Consider the following 23,616-nt stretch of genomic DNA (forward strand, 5'->3'; position numbering starts at 1 on the left):
GGTGAGAGGTCAGTCGGCGGTCAGCGATGGAGCGAAGAGGACGGGAGGGAGTGTGGATAGAGATCAGTGAAGAGAGGTAGGGAGCTGTGGAGGAGGAGAGAGCCTTGTAGGTGGTGGTGAGGAGTTTAAAGAGAACTCGGAAAGGAATGGGGAGCCAGTGAAGAGATAGACAGAGGGGGGAGGTGGAGGAAGAGCGGCGGGAGAGGAAGATGAGCCTAGCAGCAGCGTTAAGAATGGATTGGAGAGGTGCGAGGCGGGTGAGAGGTAGCCCAGAGAGAAGGATGTTGCAGTAGTCAAGGCGGGAGATGACAAGAGAGTGAATGAGAATTTTGGTCGCGTCAGTGGAGAGGAATGGTCTGATGCGTGAGATGTTGCGTAGGTGAAAGCGGCAAGACTGTGAGAGAGCACGAATGTGGGGGGTGAAAGAGAGGGAGGAGTCAATGATGACACCGTCATCAGTGTGGGATGTTACCTTGATACTCCTGTTATCTGTGTGGAGTTGATGAGAAAACTTCATTTCCAGTGGAAAAGTTGTAAATATTCTTTGAAGGGAAGATGACTCTACATCTGGAAAATACTGATTGCAAAGAAAGAAAACTACAATGTGTATTGAACTAGGTCATTTTTCATTAGTCATTACTGCAAGTTCTGGTGAAAACCAATAATATACTTCCTATCATAGCCCCTCTTGTTATAGCAGAATGCCTCAACCTTTTAGTTTTTCAGCCCATCCCCACTTCCTCCATGTGAAGGTAAATTGGTAAATGTTTATGATCAGTCCCTGCCTCTGTGGAGTTTACAATCTATATTACCTACCATGTGTACGCACACTTATTGCAGTCAGGTTTTTTGTCAAAATTCAATAAACCTACTAGTATGTTTTTGTATTGTGTAAGAAAACTAAAGTACCCAAAGGAAACTCATCCAAACATGGGAGGAACATATAAACCACTCACAGATGGGCCTTGGTGTTATCGAACTCAAGACGTCAGTGCTGTGTGGATGTAATTATAACCACTAAGTACACTGTGCTGTCCATGCTATAGATTGTGGTAGTGGGAAGACCAATTAGATGCTGCTTGTGGTCAATGAGATTGTGGCTTTCTATTGGTCCAACACTCCTACACCCTACAGGCTACGAATTCAAATGATTTGTCACTTCTATTTTATAAAAAATTCGAGGAACCTGGGAAAAATGGCTGCATGGGAAACCCTTCAGGTGTCCAAAAGAAGCATGATAGTAAGGCTTAACAATAAGCGGGTAATACAGCTTTAAATAACAATTGCTTCTATAATTGCATACCCTCCAACTGCACCGATTTAGCCGGTACAGTACCTTTTTTAACGGTCTGTACGGGCTAAAAAAAAAAGTACTGATTGTACCGGGGGTGCATTGTGGCCTGGGCTCGAGCGTCGCGTCATGATGTCACGTGGCCCATGGAGCGCAGCTCTGTCGCTCTGGGGCTGTCCTACAAGATGTCGTCTCAGATGCCCCTGGTGCTTGCATGCACTTTCTCAAATTTCCAGGTGCCTCAGACGGCTCTGTCTGCAGCAAGATTTCTCTGTGGCGGGACGCGGGAGTTGGACTTGAGGTGAGGGGACTCGGGAGTGGCCGCGCAGCCTGTCAGTGAGTCCTCAATTGTAAATTATCATCTCTGTGGTGGGTCTAAACTAAACACAGTGCCTGCGGGGTAATTGCTGTGCATGCAGTGGATGTGGAGGGTGGGAGGCATCTTGGAAAAAAATGCTCAGTAGCAGAACATATTTGGAAAGGGGACGTGACCACGCCCACTTAACCCATTACCACATCCACTTTTCTCATGGTCACGTCCCCTTCTCGCATGTGTTCCGATTTCTGCCCTTCAGATGTTGGAGGGTATGTAATTGTACCATGGTGCCAGTGCTGTCTATGCTCAAAAATAAGATAATCCCATTTATACCTCTTTGATTGTTTTAGTCAATTCTGAGTTCAACCAATTAATGTCAGCATGTCGGGACAGCCTTTCAAGAATAACACAATGAACTTCATGCTGCCAGTATGATACAACAGTGCTACGGTCCTCGCGGTCTTCATTTGATAGCTTCCGAAGAGACTGCAAAATAATTAAAGTGACTATGTAAATTCATGTTTTATACCACATAATAGCACTTTGTGATGTGATTTCTATGTAATAAATTGTACAGTGTACAAGATAGGCATGAAACGTGGTCCTTTTTCACTATAGTCAGGACTATTTTGGTCATGTTAAACCGTAAATGCAAGCAGTATTTCACTGACACAGATTAGGTACCACAAAATACTTAGAATGCTCTGTTTTCAGCAAGTGGGAAAGGACTACTCAATTTTATAGGTGATGCACATAGTCATTAATTATCTCTATGTCCATTACATTTCTAATGTACAACGCATGAGGAAACAAGAAATATTTATCTGGTTGAAAAAAAATGTGCACAAATGTCAGAAAATGGTAATTCCAATAAGTTTGCTAAACTAAACTCCACCAGATGGATTTTAACCAGAACAATTATTGTTCAGTGTAGGGAAGCTTTCCCCACAGCTGAACAAGTTTAAGGTCAGATGTAGGCAGACACAATCCACCTACCTCTGTCTGTATATTTAAAAAAACCATGAACAAAAGTGCTGGTTACCCCAAAATTAAAGGGAAACCAGCACAGGGGGACCTCGGCTCTTGGGGTTACCAGAGCTAGGCTTTGCCAGCACTGACTGGTGGAACCATAGAGGGGACACCACCAACATGGTTTGGATATGCATGAGGTAGAACCAAAAGAACAAGGAATCTTTTACATGACACCTGCATACCCTGTGCGCACACACACACACATTTACATATTATATAACCAAAGAATATCATTAAAAAGATGGAGACACAGTTCCTGATCATTTAGTATCATTCAGTTACTAGCTGGATGAAAAGTTGTATAGTGTATGACCAGCTTCAGGGGTTTATTTACTAAGCACTGGGGAAAGAAAAAGGGAATGGGATATACAGTACCAACCAACTGGCTCCTGACAATTTTCAAAACAGTCTGTAACATGGCAGCTAGGCTGATTGGTTAGTACTTTATCTCTCTACAAGGCTTAGTACATAGACCCCGTGGTCGACTCTCACGGTTATTATAATCAGAGTAACTATCTCAGCATCTGTCATTTCAGACAAATCACAAACTGTACTCCAGATCTACAGTGTTTGTAACATGTCACATGTCAAAGCCAAAGCCACTGGTTCTCGGTGATAGATCTACAGTGTCTAGATAGACAGTCAATAGGTCGACAGGGTCAAAAGGTCAACATAATAAAGGTAGACACATGCAACAGCCGACATTAATTTTTCTCAATTTCTTTAATTTTGTGGATTTTTTCAAGCGAGGCACTAGGTCTGAAGCATTACATTAATTGGGGATCCATGCAGACAGGTGTCAACATTGCCACAAAAATGAGAAAACTCATGTCGACATTTTCTAATAATCCCCACTCAAAGTCACATATTAGATGCATGTTCCTGAGCATTACCTGGAACACTCTGCTGATCTCTCTTAAAGAGAACTGATAGTGCTGTCTGCCTGGAGTTGAAGATGGAACTAACACTTTCTTCACACATTCCAAAACATGGCATGAGGCTTTGGCCAGAGACGTCTGAAGTTCTTCTTGCAATGAGAGGCCATCCTTATCGCCCATGTTTGCCTGCATTGTAAAAAGTTTATTTTGATTGATGTGCACTATAAAATCCATTACCAATGCATGTTGTATATCATGTAAGTTCTATGTTAAATTACCCACACAATTAGATTCTCACAATTCATTCCAAGATAGTCCAATGTTAGCAAACTCCCAGCTTACTCACAGGCAATAGTGGCCATAGATATTTAGCTAAAGGTTACACAGTATAAATGGTAGACAATGCCTGTGTTGACAGTCATTAGGTCAACACCTTAACATGGTCCACATACCCAAGGTCGACATTGACAAAAGGTTGACACAAGCTTATTGTCGACAGACATGGTCGACATGAATAAGTTTGACATGAGTTTTCCAAGTTTTTTGTTGTCTATGTCGACCATAAGCTTGTGTCGACCTTTTGTCAATGTCTACCTTGGGTATGTCAACCTAATTACTGTTGACCATTAGTGGTTGACCTACACAGTCTACACAGTGACCGAATACCTTAGCAAAATAAGACCCTATGGTGCGATCCAATTCGACTTTGGGCCTGATTCAGGTTTACCTGCAAATTCACTGCGGGGACTGATGTTTCGGGTCTGTGCGTGCATCAGAGAATATACGCATGTGCAGACCCGAAGTGCGAACGCCTTTGGCGACATTCATAATCGTCAGGCATGAATGGGGACACCCAGCATTTCATGGGCATGCCCATAAAAACATCCCCAGGTGTGGCAAAACTGGTGCTGACATGACGTCAGTGCCAGCCCCATTGTCGGCCATTTCCAAGGCAAATAGAAGTCAGCCTAGACTGACATTTATTTGCGAACGGGGAAAAAGTCTATACGCCCGCATACGAATGGATGTGTAAGCATAAACATCCATTGGCAGGTGGCATTTACCCACCCCAGCGGGCAGCATTTACCCGCTCCCTAAGGAGAGAAAAAAATGCTGATTAGTGAGCGGGACTGAATCAGGCCCTTTGTCTTTCTTACAGGCGATCATTGCAAGTGTATCCATGAATGAGCCACATTGGTGTTTGCCTTACTTCTAGTACAGAGAAAATGACTTGCTGCAGCTGGGAACCCTCTAGATCCGGAAGATGAAATATGGAGAAATGACGCTGAGGATATAACAGTCATTGGTTAATGGCAATTCAAGAACAATTGTATTGTGACTGAGAGCAATAAATACAATAAAAACATAGAAGTATTTTAAATACATTTATGTCAGCATTATGTAAGGATTTATCTTGCTTTGTTTATGTTACTTGAAATGTGGAGGATATTGTTTTAGTAAAATCATGTAGTGTTTCTCTTATCTGCCAGGTGTGTACGAGTGTTATGTTCATCCATGTGGTGTACATATTTCAGCATAGTGATTATATACCGCAATATGTCACAGACACAATTTGGCTTCATTAAAATGCACAACTGAGACCGTATGCAAAATGGCAATTTTGTTAATCGTCCAGCATTTACAAGTTATATATGAATTAAAACTTATTTTACTGTGGGATCTACTGCCCCACTTCACCCCCCTCCGCCGGCTACCACAGCAATACTAATCGCATATGCTCTAACATATGCAATTAGTATCGCAAAGGGCAAGCGGTATCCACCTCCTCCCTGCACCTGGAAGGGGATGTACAGTGCAGGGAGGAGGTCACTGGTCCGGGCAACACAGCACTGTGCTGCCCGGACACAAGTGAGCGTCCAGGACGCGGTAAAAAGCCCATAGGCTTCTGTGGGGTATTGCCAGCTTTTGGCTTCGCAGGTTTTTCCTGCATACCAAAATGCGGTAAAAACCTGATAACAGGGTTTTACCGCATTTTTCCTTAAGTGCATCCCACTCTATTTCTGTCCCTCCTGCACTAATTTGTGCATTTGCAGCAGGTTTTCCATCAGCGATAGCAGTGTGTAAGTGATACAATGGCACAGAATACGTGTATGGATAGGTAGATCTGTACACAGAGAAGGGGCGGGATGCTCTTAAACAGAAATGTGGCTAAAAACCCAGTTATCAGGTTTTTGCCGCATTTCCATATGTTCTAATGCCCCTCCGCCTGGTCAGCACTGCGGTGGGATGGTCATTTTTTGCTAACGATTCCCTATAGAAGCCTATGGGCGTTTTACCACAGCGCTGTGTGAGGAACTGTAACAGATCACTCCCAGCATGGTCCACGGCCGGCCCTGCACTCTGCGCATGCGTAGAGGGACTATCGGGTCTCAGACCCAGAAGTCCAGTGCCAGAACCGCACCACATTTGTCAGAGTGAATTACTAAGAATGTGGTACCTGGCAGAGAAGGGTGATGTAGGGTGGCAGATTTTAGAACATCCCACCCATGATGAGGGGGGGTTACACCTTACGGTGTACACTCTGCGCTAAGGGTATACCTTTTAGAAATGTTTGTAAAGATTCTCTATCACCAATAATAATGCAGGCACCACTGTTGGAATATGTTGAAAAACCAATAATTTTTTATTTTAAAAGGCACATGAGTGTTCTTAATTTAATAACAGAACAAAGGCTATAATTGATAGTTTAAAAGGCATAAATTACCTTAGAAAAATTAATGTTAAAAAATGAACACATAATAATAATGGTTATCTACGTTCATTTTTTAACATTAATTTTACTAAGGTAATTTATGCCTTTTAAACTATCAATTATAGCCTTTGTTCTGTTATTAAATTAAGAATACTCATGTACCTTTTAAAATAAAAAATTATTGGTTTTTCAACATATTCCAACAGTGGTGACTGCATTATTATTGTGGATAGAGAATCTTTACAAACATTTCTAAAAGGTATACCCTTAGCGCAGAGTGTACACCGTAAGGTGTAACCCCCCCCCCAGACTAGCTTCAGTAAGAGGTAATGGTAGTATACCTCTACACTCATTACAGCAGGGTTACCTTATAAAGTCCACGGCGCAACTCTTCCCGAAAACCCACCCTCTATACACCACCCATGATGAGGTAGGATCACAGCTAAAATGTCATCTTTCAGACCTGTGTTGGGTGCCAATAAAACATACAGTATTGGGCCTGATTCAGCCTGAGTTGTGAAAATCTGCAAAATAAAACTCCCACTGCTAGCATGCGGGGGACTGTCCAGTATTAGGGCAAGGCGGCCCAGCATGCTGGGTCTTTTCACATGATGCAATGGCAATATCTTGTAGTCGCATCGCAAAACTGTGAAACGGTCGCATCTTTAGGGTAGCCCCATGCCTGCGCAGCCTACAGAATCTCTAAAGGCAGGCACTGGGCCACCATGTTTTGGGTAGCAGTGGCTGTGTGTGATGTCATGCAGCTGCAGCGGCCTGCCCTGCAAACACTTTAGACATGCCCCATTATCAAGGCTTTACCAACGCCGTTTCGATGCCCCCAGGGCCGGATTATAATTGGGGCACAAGGGGTCAGTGCCCCTGGGCCCCCCTGTGGTTGGCATGAATTTTTCATAAAAAAAAATTATTATTTTTTTAGCTAAAGGTTTTGTGCATAGGAGTGGGGTAGTGCTGCAGCTTCACCTATCTGCCAATGTGACAATGATTAATGGTGCTGAGCATTGGGAGCCAAGTGTGCAGTGCATTACTGGGAGTTGACTAAGTCCCATGACACTTTGCACCAGAGGGCAGAGGCTGAGACGTTTGTGCTGAGCTCTGATTAGTGGAGCTCATTACAGGCTTCTCAGGCCCATGGATAACAGCAGCAGCAGCCTAGTCATGGGAGGGTTTTTAATTAGAGGCAGCACTGGGACTGTGAGGTCTCCTACAGAGTAAGGTGCAGAGGGACAAACACGGGCTTTTCATGTGGTATGTATGTATGTGTGTGTGTGTATGTGTGTGTGTGTGTGTGTGTGTGTGTGTATAAATATATACCCTGAAGTTACCCATTGACCAAGTTTATACTGCCTTTACTCTGTGTTTTAACAGTGTAATATCCCCCCATGCAGTTTGCGGCCAGTAATGACAAGTGCAAGGGGGCCCCCCTGTCTAAAGTGCCCCGGGCCCCCCAAAGGCTTAATCTGGCACTGGATGCCCCCAAAACTCTGCATCACTGTGTGTGTGTGTGTGTGTGTGTGTGTGTGTACTTGTGCAAATTAGCAAAACTAACCTAACAGTGATATTTGCCCCATTCATTGAATTTGACTGTAATAGACTGGAGGGGTAATTAAACATACAGTATTTAAGTGAGCTGCAGTGTAATGTCAGAGAGATAGTGAATGATATAATGGATTCCAGGCACATTCTTTCTCTGTAATTGGTTGAAGTTCTGAAATAACCCTGACCAGAATACCTTCAAAGCATTTGTGTTGAACCCATTCTTCTTCACAACACTTTATTAGACTCACCAGTAGCCGCTGAGCTGCAGTTCTCTCTGTACTATTGCCATATTTGGGTAGGCCCATTGCTGCTTTCACCAGGAGTCCTTCCAATGTCTGCCACTCGAATGGTTTGTGTAGGCCCACCAGAACATTATCATCAAGAAGCATTCTTAGTAGCTACAGTAGATGAGATTATCAGTCCATTACTTATTTATATATTATACATGCATAAATAATTACTAAAAAAGGAACAATTATGATTGTGCAAAAATGTGCACAAATGCTGCATTTCCACTGAATACTGAATGACCTCCCAACAATCGGGATTCCAATGGTCACTATATGACATCGGAATCCTCACTGTTAAATGTCAGACAGCCCGGATCTCAAATTACAGGAGCTATTCTCCCTTGTGGGGATCCATGTCCCCATTATCTACCTGTGGCTGCAATTTCCTGTGTTTCTTGCATGATACATAATAGGGGTGGCCATCCATACTATACTTCCATGGATGGTCTCTATCAAACATCAGAACCCTACAGGCTATTCAATCCAAGGATGATATGTGTGTTGCTTGTGTTCAAGTTCAAGCAATTAGTCTGTTCACGCCATCCATGCTGACTCTTTATACTTGTGCAATGCATACGGCACCTGGATCCTAAAGGACTCTGACTACCTTCATGCATGTATTACATTCGGGGATACTTAATATTTTTCCCACATTTGCTTTGGTGGGGAAACGTCCGGCATCGGTTGCTTCCACTGTGATCACTGCTGACGCCTCTTCCACAGAACTATGCATTCCAGTACAATGATGATAAATACCAGTCCTACTGCATCATCTCTGATCTGCTATCATACCCCAGTGGATCAGAGGACAAAGTGAAACAAGTGATGTCCCTATCCTTATCATCAGAGCTTCACTGCTCTGTTCTGCAGCACAGCTTGGGTCATGACAGCTTGCTGTGAGTATGATAATCTCTTGTTTGGAACTAGTTAATGTGAATAGTCCGTAAACATGTCAAGTATAGTATCCTTTAGGGAAGAAAGATAGTGGGAAGTATGGAGTACACTGTTGACAGTAATTATGTTGTGTCTAAGTCAACCCCCAATGTTGACATGTAAAAAAAAAGGTTGCCACAAGCAAAAGATTGACACACAAATGGTTGCCACATGAAAAGGTTGACTTGGGTTTTTTAAAACTTTTTTTGGTGTCGGTTCTTGTGTAGTTTCAAGGCGCCAGCATGGCGCCGTGCTACTTCCGGGTTGGGTACGCTCGCCAAACTATCTAAAATAAAGTAACTTAACTCCATGCCAACGTGGATAGTTCATACCCCCACTATCCACGTTGGCATGGAGTCGATTTTAGATAGCGTGGCGAGCGTAGCGAGCCACCGAGCCCGCAGCGTGGGCGAGCGAAGCGAGCCCCGCAAAGGGACTCAGACGCTAGGTGCCATGCTGGCGCCGTGAAACTACACAAGTACCTTGGTGTCTATTAGTCAAGGCCCCCATACACTACTGCGATTTGGGCCAAAATCATCCAATTCCAATGAATCGGGGCGATAAATCGGGTGAAATGAGACAAAATCAGATGTGTTTGACATCTGATCCAATGCATCCGGAGGCGGGAAACAAGGTTGCATGCGATACTAGTTAATGTGAACAGTCAGTAAAACATGTCTGTCACAGCTGTTTGTACAGATATTTTATTTGCTAATCCCTATACAGAATACTACTGCAGACTATTGCAGCTCTTTGTACTGATATTATATTAGATAATGTTGCAAACCGGTGTTTTTGTATATATATAGTAGTGATTCCATTGCATGGATCAGATTGCAAAACACTGTCATTGGGGTTTTATATCTGTGCTATGTTAAGAACTCTGAAGTACAGGGCTAGTGTTACTGACCTAACATTTGTTAGACTAAATTAGCATATTTTGCTGGAAGGGTTTACTGGGTTGGGTAGTATTCAGGATGGACATATTTTTGTAACCTTATTTTATCAGTATAGGTTTGGACGCTAGTATGTCTAGTATATAAAGTGTCATCTTAAAATCAATAGCAGCGTTATACGGTCATTGAACAGAAGGCAAATAACAAACCAGCATTACTACAGAAGGACTGCATTACAACCACAAAACTCAGGATCATTATGTGGCCTCTCCTCACCTTTACCATGAGAACACCTGGACCAGGCCCAACACCCCTACATAAGAACACCAGGACTGTTCCCAGGCCTACCCCTCATAGGGGTTTATTCTAGTTCATTCTTTCTGACAAAATCCTTCTTAGATAGACAAAACCATGTGCACTGCGGGTGGGGCAGATGTAACTTGTGCAGAGAGAATTAGATTTGGGTGGGGTTTTTCTTCAAAGTGAGATCTATATTGCAGTGTAAAATAAAGCAGCCAGTATTTTCCCTGCACAGAAACCAAATAACTCACCCAAATCGGTACTTATGAGTTATCCGGGCGCCCGATTTCTAAATCGGGTCGGATCGGGCACATCGCATCGCATCGCATGCGACCATCGGATGCGATGCGATGCGATGACCCGATTTTTCCATAGGAATCAATGTTAAAATGGACAGAGTCCATTTTAACATGGAATTCAATGGGAAAAAGGGGTCCTTTTCATACCCCTACTATCCAAGTGGGCATGGAGTTGGATATAAACCTGTGGCGAGCGTAGCGAGCCCCGCGAGGGGACACAGAATACCGTCCCCTCGCGGGGCTCGCTTCGCTCGCCACGCTTCCGGCTCGGTGGCTCGCTACGCTCGCCACAGGTTTATATCCAACTCCATGCCCACTTGGATAGTAGGGGTATGAAGAGGACCCCTTTTTCCCATTGAATTCCATGTTAAAATGGACTCTGTCCATTTTAACATTGATTCCTATGGAAAAATCGGGTCATCGCATCCGATGGTCGCATGCGATGCGATGCGATATCGCATCGCATCTGATTGTATGCCTTAACTTAAGGAATACAATCAAAAAATCGGGCGCCCAGATAACTCATAAGTACCCCCAAATCTAATTCTATCTGCACATGTTACATCTGCCCCCCTGCAGTGCACATGGTTTTGTCCCTCTAAGAAGGATTTTGTCAGAAAGAATGAACTAGAATAAACCCCATGGTGAGCTGGGAGCTGTGGGGGGAGAGCAACAGGACAAACATATGTAGCAACACTTCCAGCATATGTAAATGTGCCCCCCACTCTCTCACACCCACCTATACTGCTCCCATGAGACCAGGACATTTATGACCTTATCAAAATAATGGTTACAAAATTATCCCCCTTTCGTGGGCCAACAGTGTATTTATACCCCACCATGTGCTGTGTACCTCCACAGGTTGAACACCCTGAATGACCTACGCAGTGCACCCCAGCTGGTTGCCTCAGATGGTTCCTCCATGGGCAGGATGGGCTTCACATGGATGTTTCCATACACTGTATATCATACTACTACACAAGCACCTGCTTTCCCATATATGCATTGGGCCTTTATATGGCTCACCTCCCACAGTGTGTACCCAACATGGGTGCCTCATCTGGTACACTTGTGGATGAAATGAAAAATACATGGACCTGACTGTCTTATTGGGACCTTACCCTACATGGCAATCACTTCATTTTGTGTTATTTCTTCTAGGGGTAAGCTACTCCACCCAGGGTAATCTCCACGCAGTGCACCTAAGATGGCTGATTCACCTGGTACCTTGTTAGGGTGGAATACACAACTTACAGAAGATACTATCTAAAATGCCTGCACCATCACTACATTGTGCCTACTGTGCTCTCAAAGCTTTAGTTTATGTCTGTGTGACTTATCTATTGCTGTACTCCCCAAATCCTATGTATTATGTGTATTGTTTTAATGTCTGTAATGCTCCTTGAGTCCTGTTGGAGAAAGTGCGCTACATAAATCCCATCACATGTGAACGGACTGCATGTGATGTATCGTGGATGCTATCCTGCTACTCGGCAAAGTTTCAGGCTGCTCAAGGGGGATCAGATTGCTATAGACTGCTGCGAGACATTGCAGTAGTGTATGGCTAGCTTTAAATATGAACACATCGAACCCAATTAGTTTAATGTAACCTTACATTGAGTGATTTTTATTAAATTTTCTGATACACAGATTAACATATAAAACATAAACAAATTTATTGACTGAAATTTAGAAAAATAAAGAAATAAATAAAAAGAGAAAGGGGAAATAAATATCAATACAATAATATTATATAATAAATATAATATAAATATTAATAATAAATAAGTTACATTAGCAAAAATTTATTTTCTTTCGAACAAATGGCCTTACATTTGCTCATGCTTTTGCTTCGCTCATTTCTAATTTTAGTTCAAATGTTAAAAAAAGTTCAAATCAATGAAACGTTTAAAAACTTGTGTCTGCATTTTAATGTGTTGACTATTACACAAATATTAACCTTTTTTTGTGTCAACATATTGTCCATGTCGAACTAATGCATGTTGACCAATAGTGGTCAACCTTTTGACTGTTGACCTAATGCATGTTGTCCAGAAGTCAGGATTTCACTGGGGAAGAGCAAATTATGTATTCATTCCAAAATTATACAACAAAATGTTTGGAATGAATATTAAAAAATAATAATTTTTAAGGTTAATTAGCATTAAGTTTGATTTGCCTGGGTTCTAATAATAGGTCAAATCATATTAAAGCATCTATTAAACAACTTGAAATATAACTTAAACATTTCACCTCATTACAGCACTGCACTCCATTCTCATCTGGTGTAGGAAGATTGAGATCATCAATGAACAACTGCAGAGTTTTTCCATCTCTAGCACCATATAGGAAGCCTGAAACACAATGTGCCTGGTTTCATTTCAATAGTATAACACTGCTCTGCCTTTCCCTGTCCCTTTTGAATAATTCTTAACATTTATAAAGTGTCTTCAGATAAAGGCGCAGGATGCACATAGACATACAGTCCAATACACTGTATAATGGAAGACATCTTTTATGTATCAAGCTCAAGTTTCTAACAACTAATAGGTCTCGTAAAGAGAAAATGTAGTGTGAGAGGAATAGCACTATAAGCCATTACCAACCATGCCTGTGGGCTATATTTTGCTGAAGGAGTTCCTGTAGATCTTTGGCTTTTGTGGATCCTGAAAACACCAATCCTTTATGCACTGTCCGTGCCCGGTCTGAAATGACAAAGTAAGAATCTCTCTCAGTGCCTCTTAGCAGGAAGAGAAGGGAACGGGTTTACTACAAGGTCTCACATACGGTACCTTGGGTGGAGATAAAGTCATTCATTAGTGCTGTCTTCCCACAGCCAGGAGGTCCAGTTAATAAGATGTGTTGGGATCCCATGCTGGCATATTCTAAAAAAGTGCGAACTATAATCTATCAAATACAAAAACAACAGATTATGTAATAGCATGCACCTTACAGTGAAACAGTACAATTCTTGTATGCACTGCATTATACAAAATAGATTATATTACTACAGTAATATGTATTGTTCAGCATGAATTACACACTTCATTTACCTCTTAACAGGTGATGCAATTTTTGCCACAGTGAAATGTAATGCAACCATAATAGGCGTTTCTATAATGGGTGCAACGTGTGCTGTGCACACGGGCCCCCAGGTCCACTGCGGGCCAACACCACACACCCTGCACCCATACATTATACTTATCCCTCCAAAATCCCATGATCTCTCGGCACTGCAGACACAAATCACTTTGAAAATGGCCACCGCAGACAGTTCTAAATGTGATTTGTGCATGCGCAATGGAGATGTCCCTGGAAACAAGGCGAGAGTGCCATGTTCCCGTAGACTGGTGCATGCACATATATTAGCATAATGCCAGAGTCTACTGCTGCCAAAGATGAGGATGCCCACAGTGTAGGCTTCATGCAGGCCCTCTCCTCTCCTAAAAAGACCCTGGCAACTATTATAGAATCAACTTATTTTCAGATCATATTAAAATAAGGAAGATTGGGCAGACAGAAATGCTACAATGTAGCAGATTATTATCAAGTAAGTGGTAGCATGGTGAGCATACTGTAAGTAGTTCTTACTATAAGATCCTGCAGATGGTAGATTTGGCGGCAATGTGTGTTGGAGGTTAGTGCACACAGTAGATTAGCTAATCAGGTCTTATTAGTTTATTAACCAGGAAGAAAAATCTAAGACGATGACAGTGCAGTATTTGATGTATGATGTACCAGATCCAGCCAGGAATGTATAGGGGAGAGCAGGTGGCATGTGACAGGTTTGAGTACGCACTTCTTATTCTACATATAATGGTGGTAGTGGAATATACACACGGATTATGTACATGCAGTGGTGGTGTTGGTGCAGTGGAACTATCAGGGGTCACTGGCTTGCATAATGCTGTCTTACTGTAAGACAGCATTATGCATGCTGGGCATGCCGCCATAGTGATGAAAATGGGGGAATTGGCTCATGATCGCGGCAATCACTCAAGTACAGTACTGAAGATGAAATTCAGAAATAGATAGTAACTCACCGTGTCTTTTGTTTCTATAAATGCTTCTCCCATGATGTCTGTGTTCCCAATATATGAGATGTCTGGTAAACGAGACTGCCACGTGTCCCACTCTCCTGACTCATCAAGGTAATAGTCAAAGACAGAAATCTCGTGTTCATCATCTGGCAATCTGTACTCCAAAGACAAAACATCATCCAACCAGGTCTCACATGTTCATAGACTAATGGGCCCCATACATCAGCAATTAATTGTGACAATCCTCCGTTCTGGAGATGATTGTAACAATTAATCTTTAATGTGTGGGCTCCCCATTTTGGCAATCCCAATCATAAATTAATAGAGATCGCCAATTGATTGCTAAATCAGATTTTTAAACATGTTTAAAAATCTGGTTTTATTGGAGATTCATTTTTGTATGTGTGGGCATTCTAACAGGACAAATCTGCCGATCACTGAAACAAATCTGTAGTGTGTGGGCAAGTCAGATAGATTGAAGAAACAATTTTTCCTAGGGAAAAAATCACTGGATCTGAGAAGCAATTAATTGTGATCGCAGGTGTATGGGGCCCTTATGGGTTAAAAAGAGGAGGCATTTTCCCTCAACCCTAAAGAGGGCTAGTTCCAGCACAAGATGCATGCAATATAGTTATATAATCATTATCAATATTTCATTTTTCTTTTTTAATACAATTTTCAGAAGAGTAAGATACTGTTGGTATGACACATAATACAAAGGGCATTGGCCACTTACACTGAAGTGTAGACCTTCAACAGCTCACTGAACTTGGGCCTTTCTGAACTCTCAATGAGTGCTCCTACTGACCAGATAAGGCAGAAGATGAAAAGCCTCTCAATATGCAACTGTCCCCCAATACTCTGAGCCTTATCATTCAACATAACTGTCAGGAGGTGTGTGCAAGAACGGAACAGGCCAACCTCTGTAACTGGAACAAGTGGCCTGGAAGGAAAACACATTGCTATACTGTCAATGTAAAATGTATGAAGATATCAGAAATCGATTACTTCTTTCTTAGCATGACATGAAGATAGTAGCATACTATAGCTGTACAAAACCTAGTAAACTAGAGTGGTTCTTTAAACTAAATTAATAAATTTGTTGCTGATTTTTACCACTTTTATATGTTGACATATTTAATACAAGAGCTCTATTTCATGCTACATACTGGCAATATTGACTCCAGGGAGGTCTTGGAACAGGGCTAAATAATCATTGACATTGGCAGAATACATATATGAGTTTACTAGGGAACAACTAACCCGGTCAATAGGTACAAAAGGTTGACATGACAATGGTTGACACAAAAATGGTCATAAATTGTTTTGGGGGTTTTTAACATGTTTTCCAGCATTTGCTATTGGGAATGGTAACCTATGGCAAGAGAGACAGTAGTTGAATGAGCCACCTTGCCCAAAGAATGGTGGTCAAAGCAAGTATGCACGTGTATACACTACTACTGATGGTAGTTACAGAGAACCATACATACAACATTTTTTATTTTTTTTTATTGCCTGTACTGTAATGGGGTCTGATCCAATTGAACCTGAGTTTAACATTTATATCCTCTGCTTTCGCACTGAAACAGATATTGTGGAATTTATTATTATAGAAGCTTTATACAATATGCTTTTTAAATCATGTATTGAAAATAAAAGAAAGAAAATATAAGTGTATTACTTGGCATCATGAAGAATAAGACTGAAGACTGGATCTAAAGTCCTGTAGAAAGCTTTTGAAAGAACCTTTAAAAATAAAAAACATAGAAAAAATTAAGTATATAAATATTAGATATATGTAACAAACAAGATGCAAAAGTGAGTATAATTAGAAATAGTTTAATACAGTGAAAAAAATTCTGTTCCACAAAATAAAATGTTTATGATGTACTGAAAATTGTTAATTTAAACATGAACCCAGGTACATGTTTGAATGGGGAGGGTAGATAAAAGCACAGCACTATCGTGAAAAATGTCTTGCAACCTTCATAAATATAATAAAGAGGGTCCCCTCTTGACAAAGGTGGAAAAGCACCAAAACGGACGTTGAGGTGTCACTTTTTCTATGTAAATGACAAGATGATGTATGGAAAGCATATTTCTTGGGAATAAATATGCATTTATCTGAATTATACATGAACTGGACTTGTGCTGGTCTCCTGTCTGTTATAGTGGATACCATTTCAGAAATACATATATACATGATTATTAGACCTGGCACAGTCCCTGATTTTTTGTGGATAGCTTTGTGTATACAAATATATATATATATATATATATATATATATATATATATATATATTTGTCAGGGCCGAAATATAAGTCGGAATAAACAATTTCTACATTCACTGCTTATGAAGTCTCCCTGAGTGCCGCTTTTTTCTCTCTGAACTGCCCGGGTGCCTTCCCAAGGTGAGTATACCACCAATACAGTGCAGGAACAGATGTGCGTCACTCTGGGTCTCATGCAAAAAGTTGATACTTTAATGTGTTAAAACGGTCAACGCCGTTTCGGGACTACTCCCGTCATCAGGACCTATTGGTCCTGACGATGGGAGTAATCCCGAAACAGCGTTGACTGTTTTAACACATTAAAGTATCAACTTTTTGCATGAGACCCGGAGTGACGCCCATCTGGTTCTGCACTATATATATATATATATTATACCTGTATATTCAAGGGTCTTTAATTAGCTGTACATGTTTTTGAGGGATGCAGTATAAATCCCGGCGGTCGGGATCCCGGCGTTCAGAATCCCGATTGCCGAAATCCCGACACTTTCTCCTGTCGTGGACACCCCCGGAGGGAGAATAAATTAGTGTGCCGAGCATAGCGAGGCACCGAGCCTGCTGCGTGGCGAGAGCAGCGAGCCCGCAAGGGGGGGAGATCCACATCCCCCCCTTGTCGGGATTTCGGCGATCGGGATTCCAGCGTCGGGATTCTGAACGCCGGGATCCCGACCGCCAGGATTTAATACTGAATCTTAATTCTATACCACAATAATGTAGAGCTCTAACAGAATAGCATACCAAATGTCTCCTGTATAAATTAATATTTATTAAATACCTGTTGAGACTAAGGCATAGTAAGAATTACTCCATTTTGTACAACATTTCTTGTGTGTTTTACCTCTGCCTACAGTATGAAGTGAAAGCGAATTAGGCAAATATGTGATTGCAGACCTGCATGAGTATCAAACCATAAGACCAGGGAGGCAGCTCAAGATGTGGATGACAATCATAAAAACAGTTTTATGGTTGCCTTTTCCTTATTTTTCGTCATTTATGACAATCAGCTTAATAATGTCTAGAGATTATAAGCGTGCGTTCCTTTATGTTCATAAATATTGAATTTTTCTCAAATCACCTTTTAAATATGCAATAGGACACAAAAACATAAATAGAAAAGTAACAGACAAATGGGATCTACTTCCCCTACTCCCACCTATACTACCCACACTAATGTACCGCCACAGCCAACCCTATCTCCAATCTGAGCCAAACTCACTGCTTGTTTCAGTTGTGCCCTCTTTAATGAAGATGCAGCTCTACATAACATTTGTTTCCTGTTTTATGCATACTTGACTTTCCTGACTATCTGTCTCTTTATGTATTAATGGTAGCAATGATGATAAGAAGAATAATGGTGGAAACTAGTACATGACATAATTGTTTCTCTCTCAAAGTCACTGAGGTTCATTGCTCTAGTAATACTTGCTCACCGTTTTCAAAATATGACTCTAACCAGTATGGGATGTGAAAGGATTAATTATCTCAGGAGCTATACCTGGGATGAAGCACACGCTTTCTGTGTATGTTTCAGTTCTCATTTACTTATCTGACATAGCATCGGAGAAGACACCGGCAGACTGCATTATGCAAATTCTTTATTCCACTGAAAGTGTATTATATCAAAATCTATTACTAAGCATTAGATTATATTAGGATAGATGATTTACCTTCTACTCCACCTTCCTCATTACATTATATATATATATATATATATATATATATATATATATATATATAAAATGTAAAAGCAATAACAAATGTGTGAATATATGAAATCTTTTACCTATGTGTTTGACAATGTTCTAATGCATTTTCAATATGACTTCACATATTATAAATTTAGGTTGCACTTTAAAAGAAAGATATTCTCGTGATTATCCAAAAGAAGGGAGTATGTTGTATTACACTTACTGTATTTTCTTGTTGGTTTCTTCCATCTAGCCAAATCTTAGATAGAGGTCTCCAGCCAAGAGCTTCCCCTTCTATGTATAATATTCCCTATGATTGAAGATATTTAATTGTGCTTAAATAAATGAATATCAAATATAAAAGATATCACAATTGATCCGAATTGATCATATGAATACACAATATGATGTGCCACAATATGATGGGGACATTTTAATGTGGCTTTTTTTATATACACATTTAAGCCTCTTATACACTAGATAATATTTTAAAAGATAGCACATATTTTGGGTATTTGAATGTTCTGTATGCTCAAATGTTGATAATATCATCAACCAAGCATGCTGCAGTAGGGGATGGGTGCAGATGATGTCATTGATGATAATGTATAGCGATATTGTTCAGTATGTGTATACGCAATATCATTTGCCCAGGCTTACCGCCGATATCATTAATTATATCAGAGGTACTGTATAGTCTATCATGTAGTGTGTATGGGGCTTAAGTTATGATATGTTAAGTAATGGATGATTGATGATTATTTCATAGAAACTTCACAACAAAATTGATCCATTAGAACAACAGAATTCTAGAGAATGGGGCTATTCTATGAACCAAAGGGGACCAAACTCTCCTGCTAGAGTTAGGAAGAACAGACTCTGTGGGAAATGTAACAGAGACAGACATCTCATTTACAAATACAAAAACTACAAAATGACTAACAAGAAGATATATCTAGGTTCTAGGAAACCTTTGGGTAAAACTCAGTGATAAATGTCTGTACAGTATTTACCGCTTTTGTCAGAGTTGCAGGTGAAGTCATTTGTAAATCTGTTGTTTCAAACAACAATTTCAGATGTTCTGGAAGTTCCAGGTAGTCACCATTACTGAGCTGCAATACCTACAAGTGAATCCCATAATAAGAGGTGACATGTAGTAGCACATTATGTAATGTAAGTCGATACAAGTACCATAATAAAAGATAAAACAAACTTAAAAAATACAAATACTTAATTGAAAAATTCTGCTTATAATAAACATAGTAAATCATACTGATAACCTTCTTTCCTACCTTGTATCAGATATATCTCTAATTCAGAAATGATTAATAAACGTACAAATGTAATGAGCATACAATTCCCACCTTTACTGGTTAATTCCATTCATTCAAAATTATTTACCAAAATCTGAATTTTACCTGCTATACCTATTGCCTCCATTGTTTCCTATGGATGAAAGGAAAATTGATATTTCTGCTGGACTCTTTCTAGAACCAAGCCAATCTCAACAAAGAGCTGTAGACAGAGTCATAGCGTACGCCATCACTCTGCTTCTGGGTTTGGCATTGTCACTTGTACTGTGCTAACGCAGCCATCAGCCGGCACATATGTCAGTAGGAGCTTGGTAAATCCTACATCATAGCAGCACCATAGAAATCAATAGAGGTTGCTTGCGGTAAGAAATGGATGGGTTGCAAGATATATAAGAGAAATCTGCAAGGGTATATATAAATGGACAAGTTCCTGGTGGTAGTTGGATAATAAGGTAAGGACATTTACCAATAATCCCATTCTATGAAAGCACTGGACATTCTGATAGTTTATTGAATTACAGAATAATTAATAAAATGGATTTTAAATAATAAATTAGAATTATTAAGAATCTATTTTCTTTTTCTGTAACTAATACAATAAGTAACTGGGTCATTTTACATTAATATACAATAAGATATACATTTGTTAACATGCATCTGCATTAATGCCTTTGTTTAATACATTCTGAAATAAAGCTTTGCACTTTTGTTTTGGTTTGTTTCTCATAACTTTGGTTATTTATCCCCCTTCCTTTGTCTTTTTCCTTTTTGTACCATCTACATTTCTCTAGATAAAAGTACACTGTGACTACTATTGCTCTGTATAAAATCAAACATGTTGTCATTTGCTAAATTTAAAAAATGCATATAAAATAGAGGCTTTTGACAAATTGTGCACTGACTGCTGCTATCAAATCTTTCTACTAATATTAAATTGATACACTATACAGTACCAGTTAAATATAAGTTAATATTGTGCCACATTATGATATACGCCACAAGCTTACTTCAGATTTTCATATATATGCAAATATAAGCTTCAGTATTTTAACATAATTTTTGTTTCCGAATTTTATAATTATCAGTTAACTAAAAAGATCATTCAGCAAAAAAATAAATAAATATCAATTACCTTCTCTGGTCCTAGAACACTGTTGAAGTTGTCAGCCCAGCTGCAGGTCAGATGGCCATCAAACCACAACCATGTATTGCAGTGGTTCTACAAAGTAACCATGTACAAAGAATAGTTTTATCATATCATTTATTTACTCACAATAATATTCTATAAGAATATAATACTTTGTATCATTATTTTAGACTGCACATTTGCATTAAGCACTTGCCATTTGCAGGTCGATAGGTGGAATGGGGTAGTATTTGTGTGCAAGTGCAGTAAGGTATAAGTATAGTACCATTTTATTTTGGACTATACGTATAATGGAACACATTCCTTAGCAAGACGACCAGCATATTTTATAAACGGTTGAAATGTGACCTTCATCAGGTCGTAATGCTAACAATGTAGATATTCAGCAATTCGGCGGTTCCATTGGTTGTAAAGTTAGTTATCTTTGCTCTAAACCTAACCCTAACTTGTGGCTTTCACAAATATTCTGGCTTTAGCCGCAGGTTGTGGCTTCTGTTGTAAAACTGAGGTTTTGTTCATTAAGTATGTCCCTTTCCCTAATCCTCGTGTCAGCATTTTCCCAAAATATCCACATTTAACTTAACAACAATTACAATGTCAGCATTGTGGACATGTCAATGTTTTGCAGATGTAGATTTGTTATATGTCAACATTTCAACAATATCAACTTTACTGTCTACAGTGCACCATCGACATTATGAGCATTGACATGCTGACCTCACTTACCAAGTGTACATTCTACCCAAAAGGGGTACAGGTTTTTTTAGATGATGAAGATAATTGACAGTCAAAGTACAGACAGGAAAATACAAGTACTCATACATAGATGAGCACCTTTTTACATTCAAATGTTTATGACCACCTAAGATGTACATATTACTGATCATATGATATATGAAGTACGTGAAAACGGAGTAAACTAAGTTCAGATACATTGAAAGCTAAATAAATACGTTTTCATCTCCTCACTGTAAACTGAATTACACTGAGTAGAAGATGAGAGATGAATGGATGAAAATGATGGATCACAGAAATGAAGAGCATCAATTAGTAATTGTCTGCTTCATTCATTACATCGGTAGCACTTAGTGGGGAAGCAGATTTGCCTAAAAGAGATGTGTTGGCTAATGTACAGTACTTCTTCTAAAACATTATGGATGCAATTTCAAAAGTAAATGTCTCATGCTATACAATTTCCTGTCTTGAGCTGGCCTAGGAGTGGGTGAACCAACTTCTATGTACTGCAGAAATTGAAAGTTCTTTACCTTAGCTATAACTAGAAATGAAGTAAATTTAATGTTTGTCTTAGAAAACACATCCCAATTAATTTAATAATGGTCATCATATAACCAATTACCCGGATTGCTTTCTTCCAAACATGTGTGACAATTCCATCCTGCCATGTGTGTGAAGAATTTTGACCACCGAACATCAAAGTCCCATTATCCACACTTAAAGGATTGATCTTCACAATCTTATGAGAGGGCTCCTCGCTAGAGACCTGCAGGTGATTAAGGGCCTGCACAAGTGTACTAATGCATGCACTTTTCCCAGATGCTGGAGGTCCTGCCACAATTACAGCTGTGATGGAAAAAAAGATGTAAATACTGTACATAGAACTATAGTCCTGTCCCTTCTGCCGTTTGCACAGTCAGAGCAAGGGCGTGTGAAGTACCAACCAACCACCCAGCTCCTGACAGTTTTCAAACACAGCCTGTAACATAGCAGTTAGGAGCTGTTTGGCTGGCACTTTATCACGCTCTACTTTATCACTTTTCAAGGCTTAGTACATCTGGGCCACAACACAGAAATTTTATTTTTAAATACTGTATACTAAATACAGTACAAAACACACGATTGAAATGCTCCTTTTTCTTTACACAATAAAGTCAACATTTAATGGATCATCCAAGGTTTCAAAAGATTGCATCTGCCAGGATCCAGTGACAGAGCATAGGCCATATTTTTATTCTATCTTTATTATAATTAGTTATCATCACCTATCACTTTTTTAAAATATTACAGATCACTGGGATTTACTAAAAATCACATACAGGGCAGGGGTTTCACAGGAGCCAGGTGCTGCGATATGTAAAAGTAATTACCAACGCTATCACTACTCTCAGTTTCAGAACCCCAACACACTACTGCCTACTGACAGCACAGTTGCTAGCAGAGAGTGCCAGAGAGGGATCCAGAGGGCTCCTCTCCTCATAAGTTTTGCATAATGTAGGCCACAGGTTACAATGGCTAATGTCATCTGAAGATGGCATTAGCTACTATTGTTAAAATCTGCTGTGTTGGCTCCATTTTACATTTCCACAATATTTGTGGACATCCATTAAAAATGGCTGTTTTAACGGGGATATCCCACAAATACTCTTTAGTAAATATACCTCCAAAGCATGTAACTGATATGGTAGGTTATAGTCTCATGAATATTGGTTCAATTGATAAAATGGGCAGCAACAGTGTTTATAGCAGGCAGGTGCTTGATGGGGTCTGTATATTTAATTTAATCGTACAGTATGTATAAATTGTAATTTGTGCGACTAAATATTTCAAAGCTTTAGATGTTAAATAATTATTAGATGTCCCTTTATAATTTATTTTCATTATACAAAGTCTGGC

At 40.0% G+C, this 23,616-nt stretch overlaps 1 protein-coding gene across 3 annotated transcripts in view; it reads right to left on the reverse strand.

Moving 5' to 3' along the window:
• The window catches only part of LOC146064079 (uncharacterized), a 251,126-nt gene that overhangs the window by 102,235 nt on the left and 125,275 nt on the right, over nucleotides 1–23,616 (reverse strand). For all 3 annotated transcript variants that reach the window (XR_014471743.1, XM_083177154.1, XM_083177153.1), the window contains exons 52-66: nucleotides 22,343–22,566; nucleotides 20,971–21,057; nucleotides 19,539–19,646; nucleotides 18,749–18,835; nucleotides 16,227–16,291; nucleotides 15,282–15,488; nucleotides 14,549–14,699; nucleotides 13,298–13,412; nucleotides 13,112–13,210; nucleotides 12,759–12,859; nucleotides 8,036–8,185; nucleotides 4,728–4,802; nucleotides 3,533–3,703; nucleotides 1,941–2,093; nucleotides 473–577 (exon numbers count right to left, since the gene is read on the reverse strand). Coding sequence is in view for 2 of the 3 variants with exons in the window: in XM_083177154.1 (XP_083033280.1) it covers nucleotides 473–577; nucleotides 1,941–2,093; nucleotides 3,533–3,703; nucleotides 4,728–4,802; nucleotides 8,036–8,185; nucleotides 12,759–12,859; nucleotides 13,112–13,210; nucleotides 13,298–13,412; nucleotides 14,549–14,699; nucleotides 15,282–15,488; nucleotides 16,227–16,291; nucleotides 18,749–18,835; nucleotides 19,539–19,646; nucleotides 20,971–21,057; nucleotides 22,343–22,566 (1,898 nt within the window). In the remaining variant the exon portion in view is untranslated. The remainder of the gene's footprint in view (nucleotides 1–472; nucleotides 578–1,940; nucleotides 2,094–3,532; nucleotides 3,704–4,727; nucleotides 4,803–8,035; nucleotides 8,186–12,758; nucleotides 12,860–13,111; nucleotides 13,211–13,297; nucleotides 13,413–14,548; nucleotides 14,700–15,281; nucleotides 15,489–16,226; nucleotides 16,292–18,748; nucleotides 18,836–19,538; nucleotides 19,647–20,970; nucleotides 21,058–22,342; nucleotides 22,567–23,616) is intronic.

The sequence above is a fragment of the Crinia signifera genome, chromosome 3, assembly GCF_055691185.1.
Source record: "Crinia signifera chromosome 3, ASM5569118v1, whole genome shotgun sequence".
In the NCBI taxonomy this organism is placed as follows: Eukaryota; Metazoa; Chordata; class Amphibia; order Anura; family Myobatrachidae; genus Crinia; species Crinia signifera.